We start from the raw sequence: 27373 nt of genomic DNA on the forward strand, positions 1-27373 counted from the left end.
CAGCATCCGAACCTGCAGTCAAGTGTGCTGCACAGCTCAGAGAAAGTCATCCAACCTCTTCCAGAGACAATCCAAGCAAGAAACCTGCTACCTGCTACCTCACGTGACTTGAGAGCCTCCTCTGAACTTTGAGACGCCAGCGTTGGTCCGTTCGTCCCAAGATTCCGCAGCACAGGGCGCCCGCAGTCATGACAAGGATGCAGCAGCGCTCGTCCGGCTTTCTGGTCCTCTTCCTGGTGGTCCTCATCGCTGGGATAGTTTTGTCTGGTCCCTCCACGCCACGCAGGAGCAGAGGTAGGACATGCCTACGTTATCTTATGTGTCCACTTAGCAAACATCTGATTATGATTAATTGGCGACCTGGTTCGAGTCCATGCTGGTATAGGGTTTAGTTTACGTGTGCACCTGAACAGGATACGGGTTAGAGAATGAATGAATGGTTCTCTGATTAAAGGCTTGGTCTTCGTCTATTGGTAGGTGTCTTCCACATTCCTGGTGGTTTGGAGTTGGAGAGTCCACCTGCTATTAAATGTGTTTCTGCCCTTCACTCTAAAAACAGTTGGGTCAAAGATAACCCAATTTGGGTCAAAAAGTTGGGTAAAATTAATAACATAAAACTTGGGTTCTTTTGTGTTAAACAAATATGCCAAAATGTTGGGTGGTCGTTCTTTTGATGTTGGGTTATTTTTGACCCAACAATTCTTTTTAGAGAATACACACTACTTGGGCCAATGTAACCCAACTTTCTGGGTTGTTTTTGGACAAAGCCGTCTAATAAATGGGTTTGATTTATACAAAATAAACCCCCAAATATGTCGTTTTGTATAAAACAACCCAACAAATTGGGTGATTTTATACAAAACATTCCCTTTTTTACCCAAATTGGGTTATTTAGGACCAAGGTTATTTTAGTGAACTAAAACTAATGAAAAAACTAAAACTAACGAAAAAACTAAAACAAAAATTCAAAAAAACAATTTCGTTAACGAAATAAAATAAAAACGAAAATGCTTTTAAAAAAATGAAAACTAACTGAAACTACATTTTATAATATATATATAATTATAGCAAAAATGTCCTTTGTTTTAGTCTTTGGTAATCAACTTAATGCCAACAATTGGGGATGATTTATTTTTATATTAATCGGAATAAGGACATTTGATAGTGTGTCACACAAAAGTGACGTCATCTAGCAGCAGCCAATAGAAAAGCACCTTCAGATGACATTGCTCCCATGGTGCTTTTTAAATATTATGCACAAGTAATACAAAAAATAAATAAATAAATACTGAAGCTAACTAAAACTAAACTAAAATTAATCATTTCTGAAATAACTTAAACTAATAAAAACTAACTAATTAAAAAAAAAAAAAACTCAAAATGGAATAAAAACTAAAATGAAAAATTCTAAAACTAAGTAGCTAACTAGGACCCAACTAAACCCATTTTTGGGGGGTTATTTTTCACCAAACAACCCAATAAAATAGCTCGTTTTATATGGGGGGTTGGGGGTGGGATGTTTGTTTCCCCAATTTGTGAGGGAAAAGGGATCAACCCACTACTTGGGCCAATTAACCCCAACTTTTTAGGTTGTTAAAGTAGTGAGTGGGTCCATTTTTGACCCAAACTGGGTTATTTTGAGCCACCTGCCTTTAGAGTTCATGTGACAAAAATTTGGAAGACAGGCACTGTTGTTCAAAAGATACCCCCCCCCCCCCCCAACAGCTGCATCCTCCCACTGTACCTGCATTATGTAGGAATCCATTTGTTCAATACTGTAGAGAGCTTCTGAAAAACCAATGCATATCATCCAGACAGGAGTCTGGTTCTCACTGGTCAGACTCACATCAAGTTTAAAAAATAAATAAAAAAATTAAATTCTGGACCACAGCTGGTCCGTCACGGGTTTTTCTTGGAGGCGTCCTTGGGTCAGGGAGTTCAAAGGTTAATCTTGCAAGACAAGCTTACAAGATCAAGTATTACAGCAGGAGTGTGATGTCTTTCTGGTGTGGCAATTAAAATGTGAGTTACACGAGTTTGATTTTAATCAAAGCACCCGCAAACATTGCAGCTGCGCAGTCATGTATTGTGCCTAACTAAGCATAAAGACCACACACTAAACATCCGCAGTAGTTCCAGCAGCACAGATGGGAGATTATCACTACAGGTTTTTTTAGTTGACAAATGTTACATACATTTTACCTCCCTTTCGGGAGTTTGAACAAAACCTGAGAGCTTTCTCTCTCTTTCCGACAGGAAAGAAGAAAGAAGCCATAACACAGTCTCAGTAGATTAGATAATTGAGTCGCTGATTGGCAACTTTTGTAAACAGAATATTTTCCTGTCTCACGTTGCAGAGACGCACTCCGGATCTGCTTTTTCTCTGATGCATTCACAAGTCGTGCTGTATTTGTTGCTTTAAAGACTTTGATGGTTGTAAAAAGTGATGTGAGGTGAGCAGCCAGCCAGCAGCCTCGACTTGGTTAACGCTTGCTGGCACAAGTTGGCTTGCCAACAAGTCACGGTGTGCAGCTTTGTGCTTGTTTTTCTATTTCTTCTCTGTGGGAAAAAGCAGGATTTTTTTTCCTTTTACTGTTTCTTGGCTCAAGCACCTGATTTGAGAGTCAAACACATTATGCAATGAAGTGTTTATTTTATTTTTTTTAAAGGAATGATTTGAAGATATTATTCTAAGCTCAGTCAAAAAATATGTACCGTGAACTCCTCGTTGGTTGAATCTTACAGAGTGGTCCTTCAAGATAGAAGGGTCAGAATTGTCAAGTCATGCCTTGAACGAACGTTGGTCCATTGACCAGATGAGGGCCACTTGTGAAAACAACGGCCTTTGCCAACTTTTTAAGTATGCACCCCTTCAACGTCTGTTGAAGCACATTTTAGCCAAGTCTTCATGTTTAATCCTTGAACTTTTTTACCTGACCGCCATCACAATTTTAATCTAACACCCTGTTTCCCCAAGCTTTTTTAGGTAATACACCCTTCAAACCTCTTGGAAGTGTTGACACACCCCCTCTCCTACTTGACCACTATTAAAATTGTAACACACACATACTCTTGGAGGGCCCAACACAATTTGGGAATGCTACATTAACAATAGCCTTACTCAAAATTATTAAGCCATGCACCCACTTCAAAAACAATGATCAAACCTACTACTATAAAGCCCTTTTCACACTGCATTTAGCAGGGCGCATCATGTCATCATCAAGCACATTTATTGTATATGTGGTGAGACGGGGATCACAGAATGAGTGGTGTCATGACCTCAAAATGGAAAATGGTCTATTCGAGAGCAGCAGCTTCATGACAATAAACAAGTGCCTCCAATCGGAAAATAGCTGGCAAAGTCATTTAGTGTTATTTTGGCGGGCTTATTTACAAGTAATGGCATGATTAAATTATCCGAGTTCCCGCCGAGCCATGAGTTTTTCTCCGTTGCTTGAGTTCTTCTCCTCCGCCTTCTTAAAAAGAGGAAAGTCAGGGCTTTTTTTTGTAACCTTGAAAGATACATTTTGTCCAAATATGGGCATGCTATAAAATGGGACTTTTGCGTTGCCACACGACTCCTTCACACTGACCAAGTGCAGTGTGAAAAGGGTTTTAATCGTTCACGCTTTTTTGTGGAAGTTATTTATCTGTATGTTTTGGAAATCCTCCCTATATTGCATAAATCTGTGGTTTATCGTGAGTTTTTTGGAAATGGGTTTTGACAGTTCTCTTTCGTACAGTAATGCCACTTGAATGCGGGAAAGGAGAGCCGCAATCGTCAATGCACTTTTCAGCCTGGAGACCATTAAAACACACAATAAACACAACAAACACACTTTCAAGCAGGAGCCGCTCTCGACCACAGCCCATGCCCGGAAACTCACATGCAGATTTGTTGAATTCACATGCTACTGCACCAGGCCCCGCCTCTTAAAGAAACATATCTAACATACATGGGGCTATAATACATACGGTATTCAAATAAGATTTCAATGTGATTAAAATGAGTGTGGTTTAAGGTGTTTAAAGTGTATGGGAGGGGTAAATTAAAAAATGTTTTTTTTTTATATTTTCTCACAAATTTTCATATATAGCAGGTGGGTTAGAACATATCCCCTATGATGAGCACTAGTTCATTGTATAGTCGAATCTTGCCTCCAAATTCCAAGGAACCCAAAAACTAAAACCAAATGACGAGAAACCAAACAAAACAAAAAAACGGTATCCTGCAAAACAATGGTGACATCACCCTGTTCGCTATCACAACACAAAGTTATTTACGACTGACCCACATTTGGACAATAAATGTCTTGGAGAGAACATTAAGGCAACCAGAACAAAACCGCAGATGAAGCGCGGATAAATAATGGCGTTGGAAATATAAAGACAGCAGAGAGGAAGGGTTACCGGATGAACTTGGAATCCCAGGATGTCAAGATGATGGAAAGATGGCCACTTCCACATAAAGGATGGTAGGAGAAGGATGGGATGGAGCGGCGCCGCAAGGGGGAAGAGAAAGCAGCTGTGGCTCCATTAAAAATATACCCAAAGCCATTTGTAGTGTGAAAACAGCACGGAGGCTGCCAAGGAAAATTTGCCGAGTGTGATCCCTGGCATGACTTTCTCCCGCGGGATCAGGGATTGTTCCACAATAGACTCCCACTGATTTATAGCCGATATTCCCTCAGTCCCATTTTAACTAATATAGGTCACTGGAGCTGTCATTGCCTTCTCGCTATCTAAATTATTTTCAACTGTCTGTGCCGCGGCTGGCACAAGACATGACAAGTTTTTCACACTCCATTGCCCTAAATGGAGTAAGCCATTAAACATCTGTTTCGGCTCTTCTATCTACCTCCCATCTTCGAGGACTCCAGCTTGACATCACCTCTTTTGTGTGTGGCAAAGTGTGTGTGTGTGTGTGTGTGTGTGTGTGTGTGTGTGTGTTGCATGGGGTGGGATTTACCGACTTCACTCAGTTTAATTGATTTAAACGATCGCGCATGTGAGGGGATATAGTTTGTTGGACAGTATACCGCACGTGTATAAAGTTTATACACCCTCATTTAGTTTGCGGGATGAGAGCAGATGTGTTGTGTGACCCACTAAAACAACCACATTGACTCCAACAAAGACACTTTTTGTTCTAGAACACAATTCGTGTTATAGCTCTCCATGTCTTATATTTATAGCTCTCAAAATCAGTGGGGAAGAATTTATACTCAGAGCATTTAAAGCGATATAAATTCACTGATGCTAATTGGTGGTTTGGTAATACAAGGAGAGTAAATAGACATTCACAAGAGTTTAAGGATTACAATAGTATCTCAAAGTATGACTACAAAGCTTCCATCGGTAGAGATTGATTATTTCTGGAATAATTGCTTCCAGAGTCCAAATTATCGCCATCATTAAACATTAACAAAACATTAACTGGGCAGGCTTAGCTACAATTTCACCATTCTTATTTAGAAGAAAAGGAGATTAACCATTCTGTTTAAAACAGAAAACTCCATAAACAACCTCTTAACGTCACTCTTTAACATTAACCGCCACTGTAATGTATAACTTTTTGATCACAAGTGACAAACAGCAGCTATAGCTAACCGGTGGCTAGCGTGAAAAGCTAGCACAACACTCTGAATCTTTATGTGGTGATCCTTCTTGTCAAACATACATTCATTTTTTATGTTATTGAATAAGTTTGATGCTAAATATTTGTAAAAAGTACCAACTAATTACTCACTGTGTAATTACTCAATTATAAATAGCTGCTCGACACTTAAAAAAGAAAAACTAAAGAACTGTATAGAGATTTGAAGACAAGATTATTGTTTTTTTTTTTATTTATTTTTTTTTTTACCAGACACTGTATCCTGCCAAGATTCCTATCAAATTAACAAGTGAATAAAACAACAAAGTTGGACAGAGTAAATTTAAAGTAGAAACTTTGGAAGTACAAAAGTATTTGGTACTATTGCCCATCAAAAGTCTAACAAAGCCCAAGCTGATGAAGTCACAGCCAAGGATGTTTTGACTTTTGGTGCGTTGAGTCTTCAAGGTATCGCGGAAATTTGTGGTCAAAGCTGATGCGAGTGTGTTTTCTTCCCCATTATTATGCGACTCCCTTTCCCGGAGGATCATGCATCACCAGGCGATAACGTCCTCTTTGGAGCCAAGCTCCACTCTCCAGTTTGAGGGTGTTGCTGCTTTTCAAGCCAACTGCATGACCTCCTCTGCTTATTCACCAAAACATAAGATGGAGAGGACAATTATTCAATGTTTACCAGATTCTGGGCCTTTATTTATTGGGTAATGCTGCGTGCTGATTGGTGACTTCATTGCATTTTGAAAGGATTGCACATCCAGTTAGTCGGAATTAACTGGTTTAACATTTAGAGCCAGACTGCTGGAGTCATAATATTTTAACGAAAGGGACTCAACCATGTTTGTTTTTGTTAGAATGAGTGCGCTAAATGTCCATCTGTGATAATCTGGAGATAATCATTGTGTCATTTGATTTGGCAAGATAAAGAAAATTAGGTCAGCAGACACTTCTGTCGCAAATGAGCATGCAAGTTAGATTTCATTGGGCCTTAATGAAGACATTGGGGCCTCGTTGAAAAAAAGTAAAATCACATGGAATACATCCAAATCTTTTCAGAAATGAAATGGTAGTATTCTGAAAAGAAAGACACAATTGTATCAACTCAAAATTCCGACAAGCGCTCAACGGTCAGACTAGAACCTGCTGCAGTCCTTATTTTTAAGCTTTTATTTTAGATTTCGTAATATTATGAGCTACAGTAACTTTTCTCTGTCTAGATTGCGACTTTAATTTCTTTAAAATAATGTCTCATGCAATATTAAGACTTAATTTTCATTAAAGCACTGCTTCATTCTTGTAATTTTAAACTGTCAGTTTTTTTTTTTTTTGGGGGGGAGGGGCGTTAAAATAGCAGCTTTTCCTCAGTATATTATGACTTAAACATTCAAAATTATGACTTAATTGTAGTAAATCACAATTTTATCTTCTCAATATAAAAAAAATTCCCCACATAAAACTGCAACTTTTTTTTCTTGCAATGTTACAATTTCTTGTAAAATCTAAACTTTTTTTGGACTGTTTTACAATTTAGGCTACAGTTCACAAACAAAATATTATAATTTCACAATATATAATTTTATAATATTCTAATATTATACTAAAAAAGTGATCACTGTGTTATTACTTTTTTACTCTTAAAATTAAAACATTATAGTGAAAAATTACATATATTCAGATTATTCCATCACTTTTACCCCATAGTATAATCATTTTTATTTTATTCTCTTTGGTACACCCGCGTTTTTTGTTTTTTAGTTGTTGTTTTTTTTACTACATAGGCCTACAGATGTTTCCTGAGTAAATCTAGAATGTAGCAGCTGAAACTGTTTTACCAAGACAGATATAATTTTGATAAACTGGCCTCCTACTTAGGCAGTCATATATTAAAGCTAACACTATTAGGATTTGTTGAAAATCTGATATGTAATACTGTTTAGTCTGAAAACTTGGCAAGTCATATTGTGCGGAAAGCAGTAAAATTATATCTCAGAGCAATTTGGGTTACAGCCAGTAGGGGGTTCAGAGAGCCTCAAGAATCCCATGCAAATGGCAACAATGTGAGTAGTGTAGCTGAGTGATGGATTGGTGATCAGGCCTGTGGCCTGTCAAATCATCTAAATCTAATCACTGTACTTGGGAAATATTGATAAAGCTAAACAGTTTTTAAGTAGTTTGCAGGCCAAATGGTCAGAGTGTGGAAGGGTTGTGGGTCCGAGCCAGTCTTTGCTTGTACTTGATTTTAAAAACACACTGCCAGAAGTTTCCTACTGACTGAGCCAATCTCACTTGTGCTTTAGTGGGGAATTTTGGTGGGAGAAGCAAAAGCAAATGCTTTTGATTGAGGTTTTCATCGAGAACACAAAGCTGGAAAAGCTAAGAGGGTATTTTTCAAATCCAGGGCTTCCCCCTTTGCAAGTGTCTGCGTTGGTGTCTGGCAACTGCTAGCGTTATTCGGCATGCAATGTTCCACTATTTCATTTGGTGCCGAGATTGAAGCCAAATACATGTGCTTTGGAAAGTTTATTGTTTGTAGGCTTAACTACAAAGGATGGAGGTTAAATCCCTTACAGACTCATCTGTCACTCCATTGCTCCTTTTTTAAACCATAAAAATCCACTAATTGCTGTGTTGTCAATGTTGATTTGAAGAAGATGAGGGAAAGTGGACCAACAATCCCACAAAAACACACTTAATTTGATCAACTTGCCAGTCATTCTTTTGTCACGTCTGATAATTTATAACGCAAGTATGCCCGGGTGTCCTGATTTATTGTTGTACACGTCTATGCGCCAACTGACAGTCATCAATCACCGTTTTGACCCAGATTCACTCAACCGAGCAGCATGACTTCCAATCATTAATGTCGCCCATAAATTTGCTCATTCCGGCCCCTGAGATCGAGTCAAGTGTGAACATAAGTGAGTCCCACAAGAGAAATAAGATTGGCTAAATCATTTGAGTGTAATCGATTTTCAATGACAGTTTTGACCTTGTTTTTCCACCCATCGGTTTTTGAAGTTGGTTGAAGCTGGACTTGGAAAATTTGGGATGCACAGAATAGAATGGGACAGTCAACAAGACCTCATGGAACTGATTTTTTAAGTATTATGCCATAAGGGGTAGGGGAGTCATCAAACTTTGTTGACCTCTTGCAATGACAAAATTGACACTTTTCTATCTATCTATCTATCTATCTATCTATCTATCTATCTATCTATCTATCTATCTATCTATCTATCTATCTATCTATCTATCTATCTATCTATCTATCTATCTATCTATCTATCCATCCATCCATCCATCCATCCATCCATCCATCCATCCATCCATCTATCTATCTATCTATGGTTTTAATTTGGTAGCAATTGGACAAAATGCCTTGTATGAGTTCATTTTTGAAAAACCACTGGCAATGGCCAAAATGACCCAAGAACAGCTGCTTCAAACCAAACTGGCATACACCCCTGTATGTTTTTAGGGGGTGGCATTTTAGACTTTTTTGTGGGTCTATTAGTTTTGTAGTCAAGACCGCACTTAGACACAGATATTGTCAAGACTAGAGAGTATTGAGACAGAGACCAAGACCAAGACTTATGGAGGTCAAGACTGAGACAAGACCAAGACTGCAGATCTTTTTTTAATTACATTTGCAACAAAAACACATTTTAAAACATTGCAGAGAAACAAATCTCCAATCGAAGCAAATTGGTTTGACTTCTGATCATATTAACAATGGTCTGTTCTCGACTGGTCTTGAGCAAAAATCTCAAGTCTGCCCTGTCCAAGGCCGAGGAAAAATGTCTTTGATTCCGAGACGAGACCAAGACCCTTAAAAAGTGACCGATCTCAAGAACCACAACACTAGGATCTACTCATATTAGACAGGCCTACCAGTATAGGAAATTCCTCAAAATCTAGAATTATTAATGCCAAAGAAAGATATTTCACCAATAATAATGGCATCCTCTCCTGTCCCATCAGTCCGACGCCAGAACATGAAGGTCCGCATCAACGCCACAGGTGACACCATTGTGATGAAGTTTGTACGTCCCAACACCGACACCAAGCTGGAAGGCTACATCCTGGGCTACGGCAGCAGCATGTTTTCCAAACAGTTCATCCCCCTACCGGAGAACGGGAAACCTTACGAGACGGAGTTTGGTGAGGGTGGCCAATGACGAGCAAGCAAGAAGGTGCATGTCTTTTGAAGTTACAAGGCTATAATAATTTCTAAATGTTGTGCCGTCAGACGCCGAGCCAAAGTATCTTATCGCTGTCCAGCCTATCCCAACCAATGATGTCAAAAAGCACTGCACAGGTATGACTTTATAGAAAAGTCGTTAAAAGTGACACACCCATACGGTATGTGAATAACCATTCATCCGCAGGCAAAGTGGAATTTGAGAAGCCGCTCCACCTGGTTATTGGATCTGTGACACCCACATCAGTTTTGCTCTCCTGGGGGACTCTACTGAAGACCCCCTATGACGGGAATATCATGAACGACTGTCTCGAGGACGGGTATGCTTACACATTACACCAGAGTTTGGCCTAAAAAGATAATTAAGCTTGTGGAGAAAGAAAAACTCTGACCAGGATTAATAAAAAAGTTTTCAGTGTTTATCCAAAGACAATGCCAGGAAAACTGAATAAAATGTTACCAAATGTCTTTCAGTGAATCTCTATTCATATATTTTGTTGGTTTTGTCTTTTGCACAGACACTACACAGTTCGTTATCGGGAGAGAAACAGGAAGTGGAACTACCAGACCTGCCCGACGAGCGACACGGTCATTGACAATCTCAAGCCCAACGCCGTTTACGAGTTCGGCGTCCAGCCCAGCTCCAAGGAAAAGACAGGATCTTGGAGCAAGCCCGTCATCCACAACATCAGCTCAGGAAATGTTCAAGGTAGATTCGATCACAGCGGACCACCTCCATCACACACAATATTGATTAAAGTTTGGTATTTTCTGAGATAACCAACACGTTTTTCAGTTTTCTATCAGAGTAGCTACTTATTTATTGTGTGTTTTCAGAGAAAGTCATCAGGAAAATCATCAAACGTCCCATCAGTCCTGTGGTACGTACCTTTGTTTTTTAAAAACAGAATAAACTAAGAGTTCTAACTTATTGTCATAACTACATTATTTATTGCATGAAGGCTTTATTCTATCAATACATGAACACGCATTGCTTGCTGCATAAACGGAGAAGGTTGTTGAAGCTAATGAGAACGAACAGCTCGGCTCATAATAAACATATTCAGGAACAGGGCGTGCGTTCGGAAGAATTAATACACCCTGGAGAGCATGTTGTACATTTTTTTGTATGTGTATGCTATTCTCAGGGTTGTTTGCCTCATTAATTTCCCTTCCAGCTGCCGAATGGAAACGGCGTGAGTACAGCCAGGGTGCGACAAGCCAAGTCCGTCTGTAGTGTGCTAGCCTCTCCGTTTATTCCAACTTAAAGCCAGCAGGAGATACTAAAAGCAACCAAATGCTCCAGTAGTGATCAATTTATGTGTTGCGATCATTGCGACTATTTGTTGACTAATTATTCCTTTTGTTTTTTACCCTCTAGAAATCGCTAGCACAAAGTCCTCACTTCCCCTTTGCTCCTCGCCATGGTGAGTTAATCAGAGACTTCGTTTGTTGGTAAAACCCGATTACTGCAATAGAAGATGCACAATGAATGTATTTGTGATATGTATATAAAAATATATTTTCCCTGTTCTGCTTTGAACTTTGAGTCTAAACACTGGAAGAAAAAAAACTTTGCAGACTGATAAAATTCTATTCAAACTTTGATTTATTACAGATTGCAGTTACCAGAAAGCTGTTTTTGTACAAGACTTGCACAAATCTCAGTAAAATAGCAAATAAAAGGGATGTGAATCACTCAGGCCAATGCATTGTCTTGATACAATGCAATGATGCATTCACGAAACATGTAAAGCTGATTGTGACGCAATAAATAGCATCAATTCCAATTACGATGTGATACTATCGGATTAAGTCCAATTACAAAACAATATCATTGACTCCAATCACTGATTAACATGACTTGATGCTGAGCAGCGTGTTATGACGCATTCACAGAGTGAGTACTTAAACGTTCTCCACCATGACGTGCTCCGTTCACTCACAACACGCATCATTTCGCAGATATTTGCGAGAGCCTTGAAGACACTTGGCCCCAGACAAAATGAATATGATTTGAAATGTAACAACGCTAGATAATATTTTTGCTGCATTTCTAAGAAATACTGTAATACAGATACGTTAATTACTCTTGAAAGAAAATAAATCACAATTCTCTATATCCAGTTTTCACGATTTAGGTAATCGCATCTTGGAAGTATATTAGCATATTAGCTATTCCTAAAGAAATATTGTAAAAGGTAATAGTATACGGGGCCTCTGCTGAACCCAGACCACCTCACACGAAGTTTATTTCCAGAAGAACTGAATCGTGTTTTACAGTGCCTGAAAAAATGGCATATTGTCTCTAAGGCCTGAGGAACATTGGCATGTACAGTGCTTTTGGCTCGATACTGTATCAATAAAGAAAGAAGAAAGCATTACTGTGAACCGGTAAACTGTGATCAATCCTTTGGGAAAACTGTCAAAGTGTACTTGCACTGAACAAATGTTTTGACTTTCCAATTTCTTTTGCAGGACTGGGATGTAAACTTTGTGTTGACTTGGAATCTAACCTGTCTTCCTTTACTCTTTTGTTAGTTCTTCACAATAGAACGCAGGGCAGACTACCACTCTCCCGCCACATAACCCCAAAGACAACTCTTGGTAATTCTTTTTCTGAGCATGAACTCAGGAATTCCACAATAGTCAGAAGAAACTTTGCCTCGCTATCACTTAGACCAGAGGTGGGCATCGAGGGCCGCAGTCCTGCAGGTTTTGCGTGTTGCCCTTCTCCAACACAGCTGATATATGATCAGCTCATCAGCAAGCTCTGCATAAGCCTGATAACGATCCTGTTGATTGGAATCAGCTTGTGTTGGAAGTGAGAAACCTACAAAACCTGCAGGACTCCGGCCCTCGAGGACCGAGATTGCCCACCTCTGACTTAGACTGATGCAACATTTAGTCTACTTTCTATTTCTACACTTCTTTCACATGATCTAATGTGTACTATATTTGTCAGCTCCCACCACAACTACTAAACAGGAACCTCTGTCTACCCCTGGACCTGCGGCACCCGTGTCTACCAAACAGCCAATTGGTAAATAGTGATTCAAGTTTGTTAAGATCTTAAACACTGGATCTATTTTAAGTGAGAGGCAGACAGTGTTGATCAAGAATTGTTGCATGCTTAGCTAGCCCACACTAAATGTGTGATGTCAGCTGTTTCACAAGGCTAAAGTAGGTAAGCTTGGCACAACACAGCTCTTGAAGCTATTTTAATGATGGATTTTAGGGCCTTGTTGTGTTTAAAATTTATTTTTATCCGTTTGTTTGGCTGACCCAATTGAAACCAGACTGTTAACAACAATTCAATTTGAGGAATGATTTTAATAATGGGACTGTCATAAATTTTGGACCATATATTATTCTAGTCAGAATTTCATTGTATCGGCTTTGCCTGTGCTGTTTTTGGACTTTGTATCGGATTCCCTTTCAATGGTGGTCTAACCAGTTTTTAATGCCCATAAGGCCAACAATCAATCACTACCTAATAAAACCTTCTATCGTAGTGTCTTAGTGAGACGGCCTTTGGATTCATACCATATAAATCCAGCTTAGGGAAACTGGATAGTTTTGAGGCTGAATGAGTCATTGAAACTTGAGTCAGGTCAAATATAATGTGTAACTTAACACTAGGCTCAAGCATCATAACGTAAGTTTTCAGGCTTGCACCTCTGCTGGTTTCCTGTAGAAAGCTCAATTATTGCTTATGTTTGTCATTTGAACCAAACAGTATTTTACAGGAAATATTTTCTCTCTTTCACTCGCCACCCAGGAGGAGGCCTCTCCAAATCTGTCATTACTCCTTTCCACGAGGTCCCCTTAGTTCCTAATATCCAACTTCCACTTCAGATTTCAGCTCCAGCAGTTTCTGTACCATCCCCCAAGCAAAATGGTGGACAATCCCAAAGTCATGCCCCATATCCTTTAAATCTCCATCAACCACCAAGACAATCCAAGCCCAGACCACAACAACCCCAAACAGGTTCTCAACCAAAACCCCACTCAAATCAACATCAATTAGGATTCCAGTCTGTACCCCAAAATGAACCATATCAAGATCTAGCGTTACACACCACAACACATGACCCAATTCCAACACATTATCATCAAACATCACAATCTACACCTCATGCACAACCCCAGTCAGAAACCAGATCAACACCCAAGACGCAGACAAAATCAAAAACTCAGACAAAGCCACCCCCCCTATCACAGCCTCAGACCACAAGTCAACCTGAACCACGACATCATCCAGTAACCCAGCTCATACATCCAACCCATTTGACAACTGCATTTGAGGCACATCCAAAAACATCTCAACCAACAAAGCAACATCTAACTCAGAGGCAACAAATTACAACAATGCATCACATCCTACCTAAACAACCGTCCCAATCTTCAACTGAGCAACATATCAACACACAATCTGAATCAATTATCCATTTTCAGACATTCCAACCCTTCACTCAACAAAAAACCTCTCTAGAGACTTGGCCTAGCACGAAGAAACAGTTTAAGGTTCAATCGACATCCAAACCAACAACTAGTCCTTTAATCCCCATGACACAACCCCTGGTAAAGACAACGGTCCGACCAGAAACACACTCCCAGCCAAAAACACAGCCAGGTCAACCAACCAAATCTCAAAAACAACTCATCACCAGACATAGTAACCAAACACATCCTTTCGATAAAACCCAGACACAGCCCCGATCTCATCCTTTATCAGACACTCAACCGAAAAGGAAACCGGCTTCCGAATTCCCATCAATTGCACAAAATCTGCCCCAATCGGAATCCCAAACCACAGTAACTCCTGCAACAAAATCCCAAGCAGAACCACAGCCTGGAATTGAGATTCAGCCTCGGGGCAGGACTCACTCTGATCCTATTGAGGTCCCGCCATTGCAGGCAGTTCCCACTGGTAAACTTTTCACACCTCACATGTTAAGACACATCATGTTCAATGTCACAATTACAAGAAATGGCCTTTAGAAAATACATGAGTTTTCTCCTATGCAGCTCCTAGTCCACCGGAGAAGGGAAAGCCTCTGCCAATCCCAGCCCCGGCATCAGAGAAGCCTGATAGTTACAATCTTGGTAAACACCACAAAGTTGGTCGCATTACCCTCACCGCTTTTCGTCCAAACTGTATGACGGCCAGTTGCAACTCAAACCACTGGATGATATCACTGCTTCCCCATCTCCATCTCCATCTTCACACCCGCGTCATCGTCCCTGTCACCATGTGTGCTGTCAATCGCGGCCCAGCAGACCCTCCTAACCCACCCACTCACAAACAGCGCAGTGTGCCATTCGTGTCTGTCATTTCATTCCTTGGTCTCTCGTCTACATTCTTTTCACCGACGTGCACTGTCATTTGTCCCTTCTCGGTAGGTGGATGATCACTAACCTTCCCGAATGCCTCTCTTATGATCTAGGTACCACGAACCGGAGAGCCGAGGCTCCTCGCTCCCCCGCTAGCTCCTCAGCTATTCCGGCAGGAAGAAACACGACCTTTTCACGCATCCGGCCTCCTCCTCACTTCCCTCGCAATGGTGTCCGATCATTCTCCACCTCCTCCCACAGCTCCAGGACCTCTGGGGGTAATGGAGAACTCGCTTCCTCTACTTCTAATCTCCTCTTATTATCAAACTTCCTATCTTTATCTGCAGTTCTGCGTTTACAGGTGACTGCAGATGGCTCCTGGTTTAGCACAGAAAAGCTTGTGCCTTTCTCACTTTCTTGAGTCTTCCTCGGCAGTCCTGAAACTCCTTGCGCTCGACCACATGTACGCTCCCGTGCGGTGCACTTCGCACCTCTGCCATGAGCTGCATTTGTGGCTTGAGCCTTGGTGTCGTTAATATGATTTACAGTCCCTCTTTGCTGGGCCATGTGGCATGTCTGGCTACAGCGCTGGCAAGGACACGCAACATTTTACACCTAGCATGCCAAACCAAGCACGGCGCAGGCAGGCAGTCTTTTTCCTCTCTTTGTATCATCCTTTCCTAAACATACCCACACATACCTCAAAAGACGTAGACAATGGAGAGTTAGGAAGGCCAAAACATAAGATTAATGTCAGCTCCAGTTTTAAATCCAGCTCATCTCTAAAAACTAGGGTAAAAGCTCACATCTTCAGCTTTGTTTCTTTCCCCTGACTGGACACTTGCCAAATCCGGTGACGCCGAACACTTCATAACCGACCTTCTTCTCCCTCCAACAGCGCATCATAAGAGCAATGCTCTCCCTAAAGCTGGAGCATGGCCCAAAGAGAGACCTGGTAAAGACTGACAAGAAAAATCTCCTTTCAGCGTTCCACACGCACTAACCCATGAGGCACTGTTACAGTATGTCCCAGTGTGTGCGCATCATAATAATCAATCATCATCATCATGCACTTTCTGTCACAGTCCACTAATGCTTTCAACTTGCTTGTCAGACCTTTTGCGGCTATTTGTTGAATCAGTTCACGGTTTCGGCTAGGGATGGGCTGAAATCAAAAATTGAAGATAAATATCTTTGTCGATCATTTGGAATAGGATCCATCTGTAGTTCGGATCAGCAACACGGTGGAATAGGGGGCAGCAGAACCTTGAGAGGTCCTTGGTCCGAATCTTGACTGTAAAGTTTGCAAAAATATGCATATTTAATTGATGGTTTACTGCAGACTCTGCGACTTAGCTGGATCACCTCAAGGTGAATTCTACCTGCAATCTAAATAAGATGATGGGTGAATGAAGCCAGCATCACCACAGTTATGAGCTAGTTTGCTGCCTGAACAGGTTGCTTAAAAACGTCAAAATCTGAAAGAATTTCATGTTTCGTTAACTTCCTGATGATCGACAAAAGATATTACTTCAAATGCCCATCCTTAGTTAGATTCATGTCGAGCATAATGATAGCTCCTAAAAGGTGAGCACACTTCAGCCCACCGCCACCTCCACAACTTTTCTTAGGCCCGTCACATTGCTTTACTTTGGCCAGGCCCGTCTCTGCTAATTAAAATCAGTCAAACGTAGGAGGAGAATGCAAACCACGTCTGGACCGCAAATATTAAAGATGACGCTGCCCTCACTTCTCATTTGCTTCAGTCACGGCTGGCGTGTTGTCTCTGTAAATTTGGATGATTTCAGATCGCTTTGAAGACTTCCCTGGATGGGTATCGCAAGCATTGATTTCAACTCATGTGTGGCAAATACCCAACAACAAAACCTATATAAATTATTGGAAGTTGAACTCTTATCGATGTTCCCAACATTTCCATTCTTCCACTCTTTGCTGCATCCAAGGACAGCAGTTATGTAATTGCCGCTGTACAAAATGGCAATGATACAAGGCATATGTTGGGTTGATAACACGTGCTATACATCACTGCACGGCTAACCTTCAACCAATTAAGCATGACATCATGTTTTTTGGTGATTGCCAGCCTCACATAACCGCATAGGATTGATTACAACATGGACATACAGTATTAGATACATATCGGCGCATGTTTGCCATTAGCTATCTGTCATACGACGGTTCATCTCGGGGCTCATCAGTAAGAATCATCAGCGGCTTGTCATGCCGATTTATTCAGGGAGTTTAGGTCCGAGGTCATTGATTGCAGGGAAGGAAACGATCCCAGAAATAAATGTTTTGAAGCTGCCTTAGATCATTGACAATTGCATAATGTTGCGAGAATAAGCATGGATTAATCTCTGTGATAAGAGAATGAAAAACGACCGGAGTGCAATGTGAAATGTATTGTAGCCGAGCAACTCCAATTAAGGAAAAGTCTTAAAGACTCCCTCAGGCCGCCGTGTCGCCTCTTAAGTGATTTAGTGCGATGTGCTTTAACGCATTATAAAAATAAATCTGAGTTTGTTGCTAAGATGTTTCCATTACAGGCTGAAAGTCTTTGGCGAGGATTTTTGAAGCTCGTAGATATCTGTGGAAAATAAGCATCGGTTCAAAGATGTATTTTTAAATGAGTCACTTTTTAAAAGCAAAGTCGTACTTGGCTTTGCTTTGCTCAGATGATTAAAACAATTTTTAGGTCTGATTGATGTTTTTATTTGTCGTAGACTGTGGCAGCATTTGCAAACTGCCTGGCTTGTATGTGTGTGCTATGATCGGGGATGAGCATTTGATGACATTAACACTCATATAATCGATTAATTGTCACCCCCAAAAAATGTAAATGAAAGGCAAGGTCATGTCGTTCTTCAGATTGCAAACTGGCTGAATCAACCAGCAGCTCTGCTGGTGGCAGCCATTCGTGTTACCTTTCTCAAGAGGTGATTAATTAACACTCAATTAATCGATTATGATGCCCATCCCTAGCTTTTATTGTTGCTTTTGTGTATGAATTGATTTTTGTTGACAGCTCTCTACTGCTACTACCCATCTATCCATAAATGTGAGCTTGTTACCACCATTTTATTTCCAGTTGTGAATCCCTTCTCCTAGAGTGCCGACCACCTGTTGCTCTGTATGAGTTTGCCATTGTAACTTTGTAACATATGTAATGTTTACAATTTAATCCCTGTAGTTCTGCGTCCACCTGTTCCCGTCAACAAGAGACCCAACCTGGTGGGGATGCCTAATGACCATGGTGAGAGAAACAATTACAAATGCTGTTGAAATCCCGCCAGTAGACGCAATCCCACATATGCTGGCTTCTCAAATTGCTTCCTTAACTTGATTGTCCTTTGGCTTTCTGTTCCAGTTTTTTAAATATTCATGCATAAGACACCCTTTTGCTGTTTAAGTGTGACTATATATATATATATATATATATATACAAAATGGGTCCTCATGTGCCCAAAAATAAAATTTGAAATATTCATATATTCGAATTCTGCACTTAATTCCCTTTAAAATGATATAATACATGGTCGTACCTGAAAAATTTACAACGTTACAGCAATGTAATGAATGTGATTGAATAAATGTGCAGTGTTAATCGTTCGATTAGCCTCTGAACTGAGCAGCCGTGTGGCATGTTAATGTATTGAGTAAAATTCCAAAATATAAAAAAAAATCCCGACTTCAGTGGTCGAAATGATTGTTTGAATTACGAATTGTACGACTTCAAAAGAGGATTAACGAGACTTCCCAATGCAATGTGCTTGCATGCAGTAATTCCTGTTGTTGAGCTGTCAAACTTGGATAAATTCCACTCCACATTTAAATAGTCACAGCGCAATGCTTGACTTTTGCATTCTTGCCTTCTGCTCACCACAATTTATTTCAGCTGTCAAGCTTGGACGAGTTAAAAGTGACCACGACACAAACAACCAGCTTCCAGTGAAAAGGACAATACATCCCATAATACAAAAATAATGAGCACTATCTGCGTAATCTCATTGCAGTGAGACGCAATGGTGCAAGCGTAGGTCACAATCAAAGCACCCCGTGCTGTCGTCACTGACATTTGCACCTGAGACAAAAAAAACAACAACTCAGCGTGTAATTTCTGATGTGAATTTTTTTTTACACAGAGCTGCCTTGCAAGGACGACCAAAGCAGATGGAACACAACTGTGCATGACTCACATGATGATCTGACCCCTCCCCTTCCTCCTCTCTCGCCTCAGATAAACCCATGGACCTCAAACAAGGCGACAAGGAGTCCATCTTGAAGCCTTTTCCTCTGGTCACGTCCAAGCCTAAGCATGAGCGCCGACAGCAGACAACCACCACGACCCCGTTATTAAACAGTAGGGAACTCAACATTTGTCTTTTACGTTGTATATAAATACGATCCCTGAAATGTTACCTCGGTTACTAGAGGTATTATGGGCTACAGCTACAATAATAAACATGGTTGTACTGTAGTTTTATACCTCTGATGTCGCTTTGACAAGTTAAAACCATGAATTATTGTTCACCATAGTTTCTCAAAATTCTAGAAAATTGCTTGCAAAAAATAAAGACAGTCAGACTGAATGCTAATAGCAACATATACATTTTTAAATTAGGTAAGGATTGTTCCTCTATTATGTGAAAACAAAATGAGCATTTTTCAACACAATTTTGTTTTGTGGCTAAAGAGTGACTATTAAGGTCATAAAGTACTCTACATTCCCCTTTGGAGATCAATATAAGATATCTTATCTGATTTCTTTTGAGTAATTGGATATTTATCCTAGCATGCAATTGATCAAAGCAGCAACTTGCTGGAAAAGCTTGAAAATGAATCTTGAACTTTCTTGAATTTGACTATAAACGTTTAAGATCCTCTGGATTTCATTATCTTGTACAGGTTTGTACATTTATGATGCATTCCATATGGAGCAATGCATCCATGGATCAGGAGGTTATAATCTGAGAAGGAAATAAGAGAACATGTGTGATTTTTTTCCCCCCCGAGTCGTCGCGAACACTCAAGCAGGTGTTGGGCAGACTGGATGTCGACCTGGTCCAGAACTATGAAAAATGCTGACAGAACGTCCTGCCAGGGAATGTTGGCACACCAAAGTAACTTGTCTACTGCTTTTTTTTTTTACAGGCAGTCGCTTTGACATGAATGAAAATTATTCCATATTCAGGCCCCTGCCTGCATCCGATGTGGACATTATGGGCAAGAAGCGCTATGTGGGTAAGAGTACGACATTTCTATGAATCTTTCATATTATCGTACTTAGTTTCCCCCCATTACTGTATGTGTTTGGTCAGAAAAAACAAAAACATTATTGAACTCTGGTGTGGACTGATACAGCTGGTTAACTAGTACAAAGCAATCGTCAACTAACTGACAACTGATACATACCAACCATTGGCTGATACAAACCATCATCCAATAGGGATCAGCCAACTTCACAAACCAAACTTGAAGCAGCAAGCAATATAAACCAAACAACAGTCAACCACTACCAACCAACCGATCAAATGCTACAAACCTTAGAAACAAATCAGTTAGCCGATACAAGCCAACAACCATTAAAAATGACCCATCCACCAATGCAAACCAAGACAAACCAACCAGTCAACAAGCTGTTACAAACCAACTGTCAAATAGTAGAAACCAACTTAGCAACCAATTAGCCAAACAATAAAAATAAAAAAATAATTTAATCTGGTCAACCGATTAACAAAACAACCAATCACCCGGTACAAATCAACTGGTTAGTGGTTACTGGTCAACCAATACAAACAAACTCCAAAAGGAAAGAAACAACCCCGAAACTGATTGTAAGATGATACAAATTAACCAATCGTCAGTCGTCAACAAATTGTCAATGCTACATGCTACAATGCTGCAATGATAAAAGCCAACATTCAACTGATAGAAACTAACCATCAACCACCGAAACGGTTTAAGATAATTGTTTGGTTTAGAAAACAAGCCATCTCCATCCCTGAGGCAGATGCGGTACACATTTCCATATAATCACGTCTACAATACATTTACCTATGAAGCAACTTCTGCTTACAAGAATAATTTGGATAATTTATAGTGTGAAAAGAAACCAGAGCAGTGGGAAAATGATCAAGTGTATGAACCAAACCAAATAATTCGGACGGGGGAAGGCAATTTCTAACCACAAATGAGTCATTAACGATACTGAGTTCTGACTGTTCATGTCCACAGCTCCTCACGTCATCTACAAGACTGATAAGAAGCCGGACGAGCCGTGTTCCATCACATCCTCGCTGACTTACTTCCCAGACGAGGAGGATGGCAGCGATCAGAACGTGACGGCTGCCCCCAGAATCCCGCCTTCCAACCTCACCGTGGTCACAGTCGAAGGGTGTCCGTCTTTCGTCATCCTCGACTGGCAGAAAGCCGATAACGAAACCAGAGGTATCGCAAAAGAATATTTCACATAGCACTTGATGACAGATTGTTTTTCTTTGGAGATGTGTATTGATTTTCTCATGTTTACCGTTCATTAGATTTTTATTTTTTTTTTAATGGCAATACTTCTCTTTATCAGAGTATGAAGTCGTATCAACAGCTAAAGGACCCAATGGAGAGGAAGTGTCCATATTGACGACAACAAACCAGACACACACGGCAGTGGAGAATCTAAAACCAGAAAGCAGGTCGGTGACCGCCAAAAGCTCATTTAGATTTTAAAACTCAAGTCATTCGTCAAATGAAGTAGGTTGGCAATTAGCATTAGCTTTACCATGTGTCGTGACTCGTTCCTGAATCCTGAGCCAAATATCATAAAATGTAGCCTAGCTTCTGACTGAACTATGAAAGGAGTATGTAAATATTAGGTTGGCTAGTTTTACGTCACAGAGACCAAAGGAGCTGTAAGAAAAATACTTCCAAGTTGCCGACAAACAGCAACAATGTGCTAGCTAGCATCACGTGATCTGTGTGTCATTCGTGCGATGCTAGCGCCGTAGCACGTCATGATGAGCTTCTTTTTGTTGTGGTTGCTTTTCACGTTACAGTTGCATGACTGTTGGAAAATGAGGGAATTTATAAATATCTGAGAGTAGTGTTTTCTTGTGATTAACACACATGCCATTTCAAAAGAGGTTTACAATTTTAATAACTGTGTTTTGCTAGTTATCAATCCCGTTGTTTTTTAAAAATCTCCCATTCATCCATCACGGTGATGGATTGCAGCTCACGTTTTCCAGCAGTTTTATCTCAAGTGAAGTATGTGTCAGAGCTGCCAATGCCGATAAACAAGCATAACCGCTTCTCACCGCACAAGTTGAATGTACTCGTACGCAAGAAAAACGACTTAGCTTATAAGGAATGAGAGCCAATAAATAATTTTTTTTTCATTTTTTTGTTTTTACTGTACGCAAAAATATCCAAGGAGAAACAAAAACCAGAAAGGGTGGATTGGGTGGAGGGTTTTTCATTTTGCATCTGGACTTCACCAGAAGCATCCCCTGGGCCGCTTTTTGCCAAGATATCTTAAGCTTCAGCACGTGGAATAACCATCAGCTGTTTGACTACAGTGAGTGAGTCACCGCGACTCACGTTGGCTCTGAAACTGCGACAATTTCAGGCTTGGAGGGGGAATTTCGATGGAAAAAAATGAGCCAGATTTTCGCTTTATCCCCTGGATTGATTGTTTCTGTCTTGTTTCAGTTATGAGTTCAAAGTGACGCCGAAGAACGAGCTGGGAACGGGACCGTCCAGCGAACCTGTGTCATTTAACACAGAGTCAGGCAAGTTTCACTTAATACAATACATAGGAAGACAGCCTAGAAATCCCATAAGCGATTTTGAGAGAGAGAGAGAGAGAGAGAAAGAGAGAGACTATGAATAGCCATAACAATTATTAAACGTCGATTATGATGGTAGAAGCAACCAAAACACTATTCAAAGCTACCTGACCCTGTGTGGAAAAAGTACTTGCCTCCCTATTAAATCAGGAATTTACTGTGTAATTACATTTTTTCCATTTCATTTTCATTTTCTGACCCCACCAAAGCCTGATTGCCTCTATCTAACAAAATGAACGTCTTCTAAAAGATCCCAGTAAGATGCAACAAAATGCCATGATCCAAGAAGTTCAAGAACAGACGAGAAATAAAGTCATTGAAATCTACTAGTCTGTAAAGTCATGCTTTAGGACTCCTGTAAATCACGGTGAAAGCCATTATCCACAAATTGAGAAAGCATGGAACAGTGAACCTTTCCATGAGTGGCCAGCCTACAAAAATGACCCCAAGAGAGAGAGAGAGAGAGAGAGAGAGAGAGACTCATTCAGAACTGCTCAAGAACTTATGGCCTCCCTGACTGAACAACGAGAAAGAGATTGGGTAAAATCAATGGTAGAGTTTCAAGTCGAAAACCACTGCAGAGCAAAAAAGGCTCATCTTACTTTTGCAAAACAGATCAGAATGATTCCCAAGACCTTTGGGAGAATACTCTATGGACTAACAAAACGAAAGTTGAACGTTTTGGAGGGTATGCATTAGGGGTGGGAATCTTTGACTGTCTCACGAGTCGATTCCGATTTTTGGGCTTGCGATTCGATTCAGAATCGATTTTCGTGCAAGGAATTGTAATGATCTACGCCAGTCTGACTCGCTAATGCAAAAAACAACAACTTTTATTGGAATAACTTGATCGTGACTTTTTCCTTCTACTCTCTAATGTGGCTACAACTTAACAGTGCATCAGACCGCGTGGAACCACACTGCCCCTAAGTGGCCAAATTGGGTACAACATGAACAGCGCTCCAAATAAAGGCACACACAGACAAAGGCAAGACAGTATAAAATAATTTAAATAAAATTGATTTTGCGACATTTCAAATCGATTCTGAATCGTACTAAATGAGAGTCGCGATTCTTATAAGAAGCTTTTTTTTGGCACACCCCTAGTAAGCATTACATTTGGCGTGAATGTAACACCGCATTTCAGAAAAATAAAAAAAAGTCAAAAATGGTGGTGGTCTGGGGCTGCTTTGCGACTTCAGGACCTGGATGACTTGTTGTGACTGATGAAACCATGATTTCTGCTCCTTACCATACATAATATACATAAGCAACTTCAACGGCTGAAAAAAAAAAAAGGTTTTGCGGTGGCCTAATTGAAATCAAGACTTGAATCTGATTGAAATGCCTTTATAAAAACCCTCCAGTGCTGCTGAGTTAAAGCAACTCTGCAAGGAATTATAAACCAAAATATCTACATTGAGATTTGAAAGACTGCCAGTTACAGAAAATGCTTAATTTCGGTTGTGGCTACTCAGGGTGGCCCAACCAGGTTTCAGGTTTAGGGGCAATCGCTTTTCCACACAGGGACATGATGTAGGTTTGGACCTTTGTTTAAGAATGGCATTTTGTGTTTAATTGTGTTGTCTTTGACTGATAATGAAATGTGTTTGATGATGGGCAACATTTAACGCATTTGCTCCCAAAAATGTACGTTCTTTTTTAAATGTTTTAAGTGCCCCAAAGACTTATTTATATGTTGTTGTTTTTTTTTAATGCTAGAGCATACAGAACGATTTGATGCAGCCTCTCAACTGCTCAGAACGGTTAAAGAAATGGTAGTTATTACAAAAACGGCCAGCTGAGGAAAAGAGATCAACCAGCACCATGTTGGAAAAAAGCTCATTTCCCCACAGTTCTAAACAGATTTGTGAATGATGATGAAACTTAGCTATATTCTAATGCTAATTGCTGCAAAACGGAAACAGATAGAAATATACCTTTTTTCCCCTGATAAAAGTAGAGACTCTAATCTTTCTTTTGGTAGGTTCCATGTTTTTATAGCAATAGAACACGATATTCTGTGGGCCTTGCAAAATCAATCAAAATCCAGTAAAACAGCTCGGAGCGAAGGGGGTTGCTTCAGTGAAAATGGCTGGGAGTGAATGAGTTAAGTGTGACAAACATGTTAAAAAAAAAAAAAAACATGAAAACATGCCAATGATGATTCTCATTTCTCTCCGACCTGCAGCGGACCCACGAGTGAGTGAAAACGTATCAGGTAAATATTGTAACATTATTATTTTCTAGCATTTTTTCTTTTAAATACATAATACATTTGTTGTTTTTTTAAAAAAAAAATAAAAAATCATTTTAAACAGGAAAAGATGCCATCTGGACGCAATTCCCATTTAAGACGGACGCCTACTCCGAATGCAACGGGAAGCAATACGTGAAGAGGACGTGGTACCGAAAGTTTGTGGGCATCCAGCTGTGCAACTCTCTGCGATACAAAATCTACCTGAGTGACTCGCTCAATGGTAAATACATACAAATTCAAGTCTTACAGCAAGCTGTAAATGACTTGCAAATGATTTTCTTCTTTAACACCAATTAGCTGTGTGCATCCATTTTTACTTTGTTTACTTCATTAGTCCTGCCCAGTCCAGCCATATCCGTCCCTCGATGGTACGTTTTGTGAAATCATAACCGAGAATACAAATTTACATCTTTTTCTGTTTCTTTAGGGAAGTTCTACAACATCGGAGATTTGTCAGGTTATGGCGAGGACCACTGCCAGTTTGTGGACTCGTTCCTGGACGGGCGGACTGGAACGCAGCTGTTTCCTCACCAGTTACCATCCAGGCCAGGTATTTATTGATGATCAGTATACAGATTGATATGACATGATCACTTCAGGACCTTGGATTGTTTTTTTCTTACAGGTTACCTCAGGGCGCTGAGACAAGAGCCGGTTAGCTTCGGCGAGATTGGCGGCAAGTCGCACGTGACTTACGTGGGATGGTACGAATGCGGCACGCCCATACCTGGCAAGTGGTAACACCTTCCCCACACAGTCCAGAAAGAAGGTCTGGAAGAGTAGCAAAGGTGCCTAACGGAAGGGAGTTCGGCTTCTTTTCCTTGTTACCATAAATCAGGGGTAGGGAACCTTATTCACCCCATTTAGATAGTCCTCCGAGGGCCATACTAAATTGATGGAAAAAAACAAAAACAGGATCAAACAAATGTTTATTGCTATATATTATTAGCATTTGTTGGTTAGATGTTCTGCTGAGGATTTGTTTTTAGAATTACAGGGCGGGCTGGATGAAATGCTCTCGCAGGCTATTTATACGGCTCACAAGCGGTAGGTTCCCAGCCCCTGCCATAGACACTGTAGATTGTGGGCGTGTCTAAAGGTTGCTACAAGGTATGAACGGGTTCAAGGAAACAAATCCCTAATGTTGTTAAAGTGTCGAAATGGATGCATGAGTGGCCAAAATGTTGATTATACAGTCGTTGTTTTGAAAATTGTTGGGAAGCTGGCTCCCAAAATGTAAGATACTATTTATCAAGGGAACGTTACAAGATTATAGCGTGCGCTTTGTACATTCCAGAGGACATAGATTTGCATGGCTATAAATACACACACATTGGTCATTTGTATACAGAAACACGGTGCCACTCATATAATGATTGTACATTTGGACAATGTAAAATACAAGCACATATGACACATGCGAGACCGACAGTTTGCTGTTCCCGAGGAACTGCTAGCAGTTGCAGATTGCACAGTATTACATTTGTTTATATATGTATATGGAGTGAAATATTTTTTTGGGGCTACCAGGGATAGTCCAAGATTGTTACAAGGATGGAAAAAGTGCAAATTGTTGAAAAAAAAAATTTGCTTCTTTTGTGTTGTTTTGAACGCTAACATGTTAACGTTTCTCCAATAAGGCTATTCCATAGAAATATATTTGTTGAAACATTTTGCGAATATTGTACATAATTTTCACATCTTTTTTTTTTTTTATACAAATACTTTTGTGTTGCAACATGTAAACTGTTTTTGAGCAATAAATCTTGTTTTGATATTAACTGTTACTATTTTCTGTGTGATTTCAAGGGATTTAGCATGATCTTGTTAAATCTTTTCCATAAACACAATTAAAGAATGCGGTCTTCGGCTAAGGCTTTGAGACTAAAGTCTTTATGCTAAGGAAAGTAAAAGCTAAGGTCTCAATGCTAAACAGGATAAATGCTAAAGCTGTTTACCAGTCATGGCTCCAGGATTTTTCTCTCTCCCAGGTCTAAAGGCTGGCTTGACCGATATATAGGGAGGCTGAGAGAATTTACAAATATATTTTAGAATATCAAAAAGAATGCTGGAGGAGCTTATGGGGTGCTACAGCCCCC

General features: G+C 40.2%; 1 protein-coding gene across 4 annotated transcripts; it reads left to right on the forward strand.

Annotated features, from left to right (window-relative positions):
- On the forward strand, window positions 1-27061 carry abi3bpa (ABI family, member 3 (NESH) binding protein a). Of its 4 annotated transcripts, none has more exons than XM_077580964.1 (23): window positions 1-294; window positions 9596-9775; window positions 9864-9932; window positions 10003-10135; window positions 10334-10524; window positions 10653-10696; window positions 11197-11242; window positions 12357-12422; window positions 12781-12858; window positions 13597-14748; window positions 14847-14924; window positions 15266-15430; window positions 16051-16107; window positions 18364-18426; window positions 19411-19533; window positions 20325-20414; window positions 21408-21620; window positions 21754-21862; window positions 22878-22957; window positions 25206-25235; window positions 25336-25494; window positions 25702-25824; window positions 25900-27061. In XM_077580964.1, the coding sequence occupies exons 1-23, from the start codon at window positions 189-191 to the stop codon at window positions 26013-26015; spliced, it is 3471 nt and encodes a 1156-aa protein (XP_077437090.1). In that variant the 5' UTR covers window positions 1-188; the 3' UTR covers window positions 26016-27061. The 4 variants fall into 4 exon arrangements, with proteins under 4 accessions (XP_077437090.1, XP_077437092.1, XP_077437093.1 ...); XM_077580966.1 differs by having other exon boundaries at window positions 13600-14748; XM_077580967.1 differs by lacking the exons at window positions 13597-14748; window positions 14847-14924 and having other exon boundaries at window positions 7-294.
- The last annotated feature ends 312 nt before the right edge of the window (window positions 27062-27373 follow it).

The sequence above is a fragment of the Vanacampus margaritifer genome, chromosome 11, assembly GCF_051991255.1.
Source record: "Vanacampus margaritifer isolate UIUO_Vmar chromosome 11, RoL_Vmar_1.0, whole genome shotgun sequence".
Lineage (NCBI taxonomy): Eukaryota > Metazoa > Chordata > Actinopteri > Syngnathiformes > Syngnathidae > Vanacampus > Vanacampus margaritifer.

What these genes read in the sequence shown, in the direction of transcription:
- abi3bpa (XM_077580964.1), top strand. Translation starts at nt 189, where the DNA reads ATGACAAGGATGCAGCAGCGCTCGTCCGGCTTTCTGGTCCTCTTCCTG. An exon ending in GTCTACCAAACAGCCAATTG is followed by an intron (nt 12,859 to 13,596) that starts GTAAATAGTGAT and finishes CTCGCCACCCAG; the next exon opens with GAGGAGGCCTCTCCAAATCT. An exon ending in CCTGAGTGACTCGCTCAATG is followed by an intron (nt 25,495 to 25,701) that starts GTAAATACATAC and finishes CTGTTTCTTTAG; the next exon opens with GGAAGTTCTACAACATCGGA.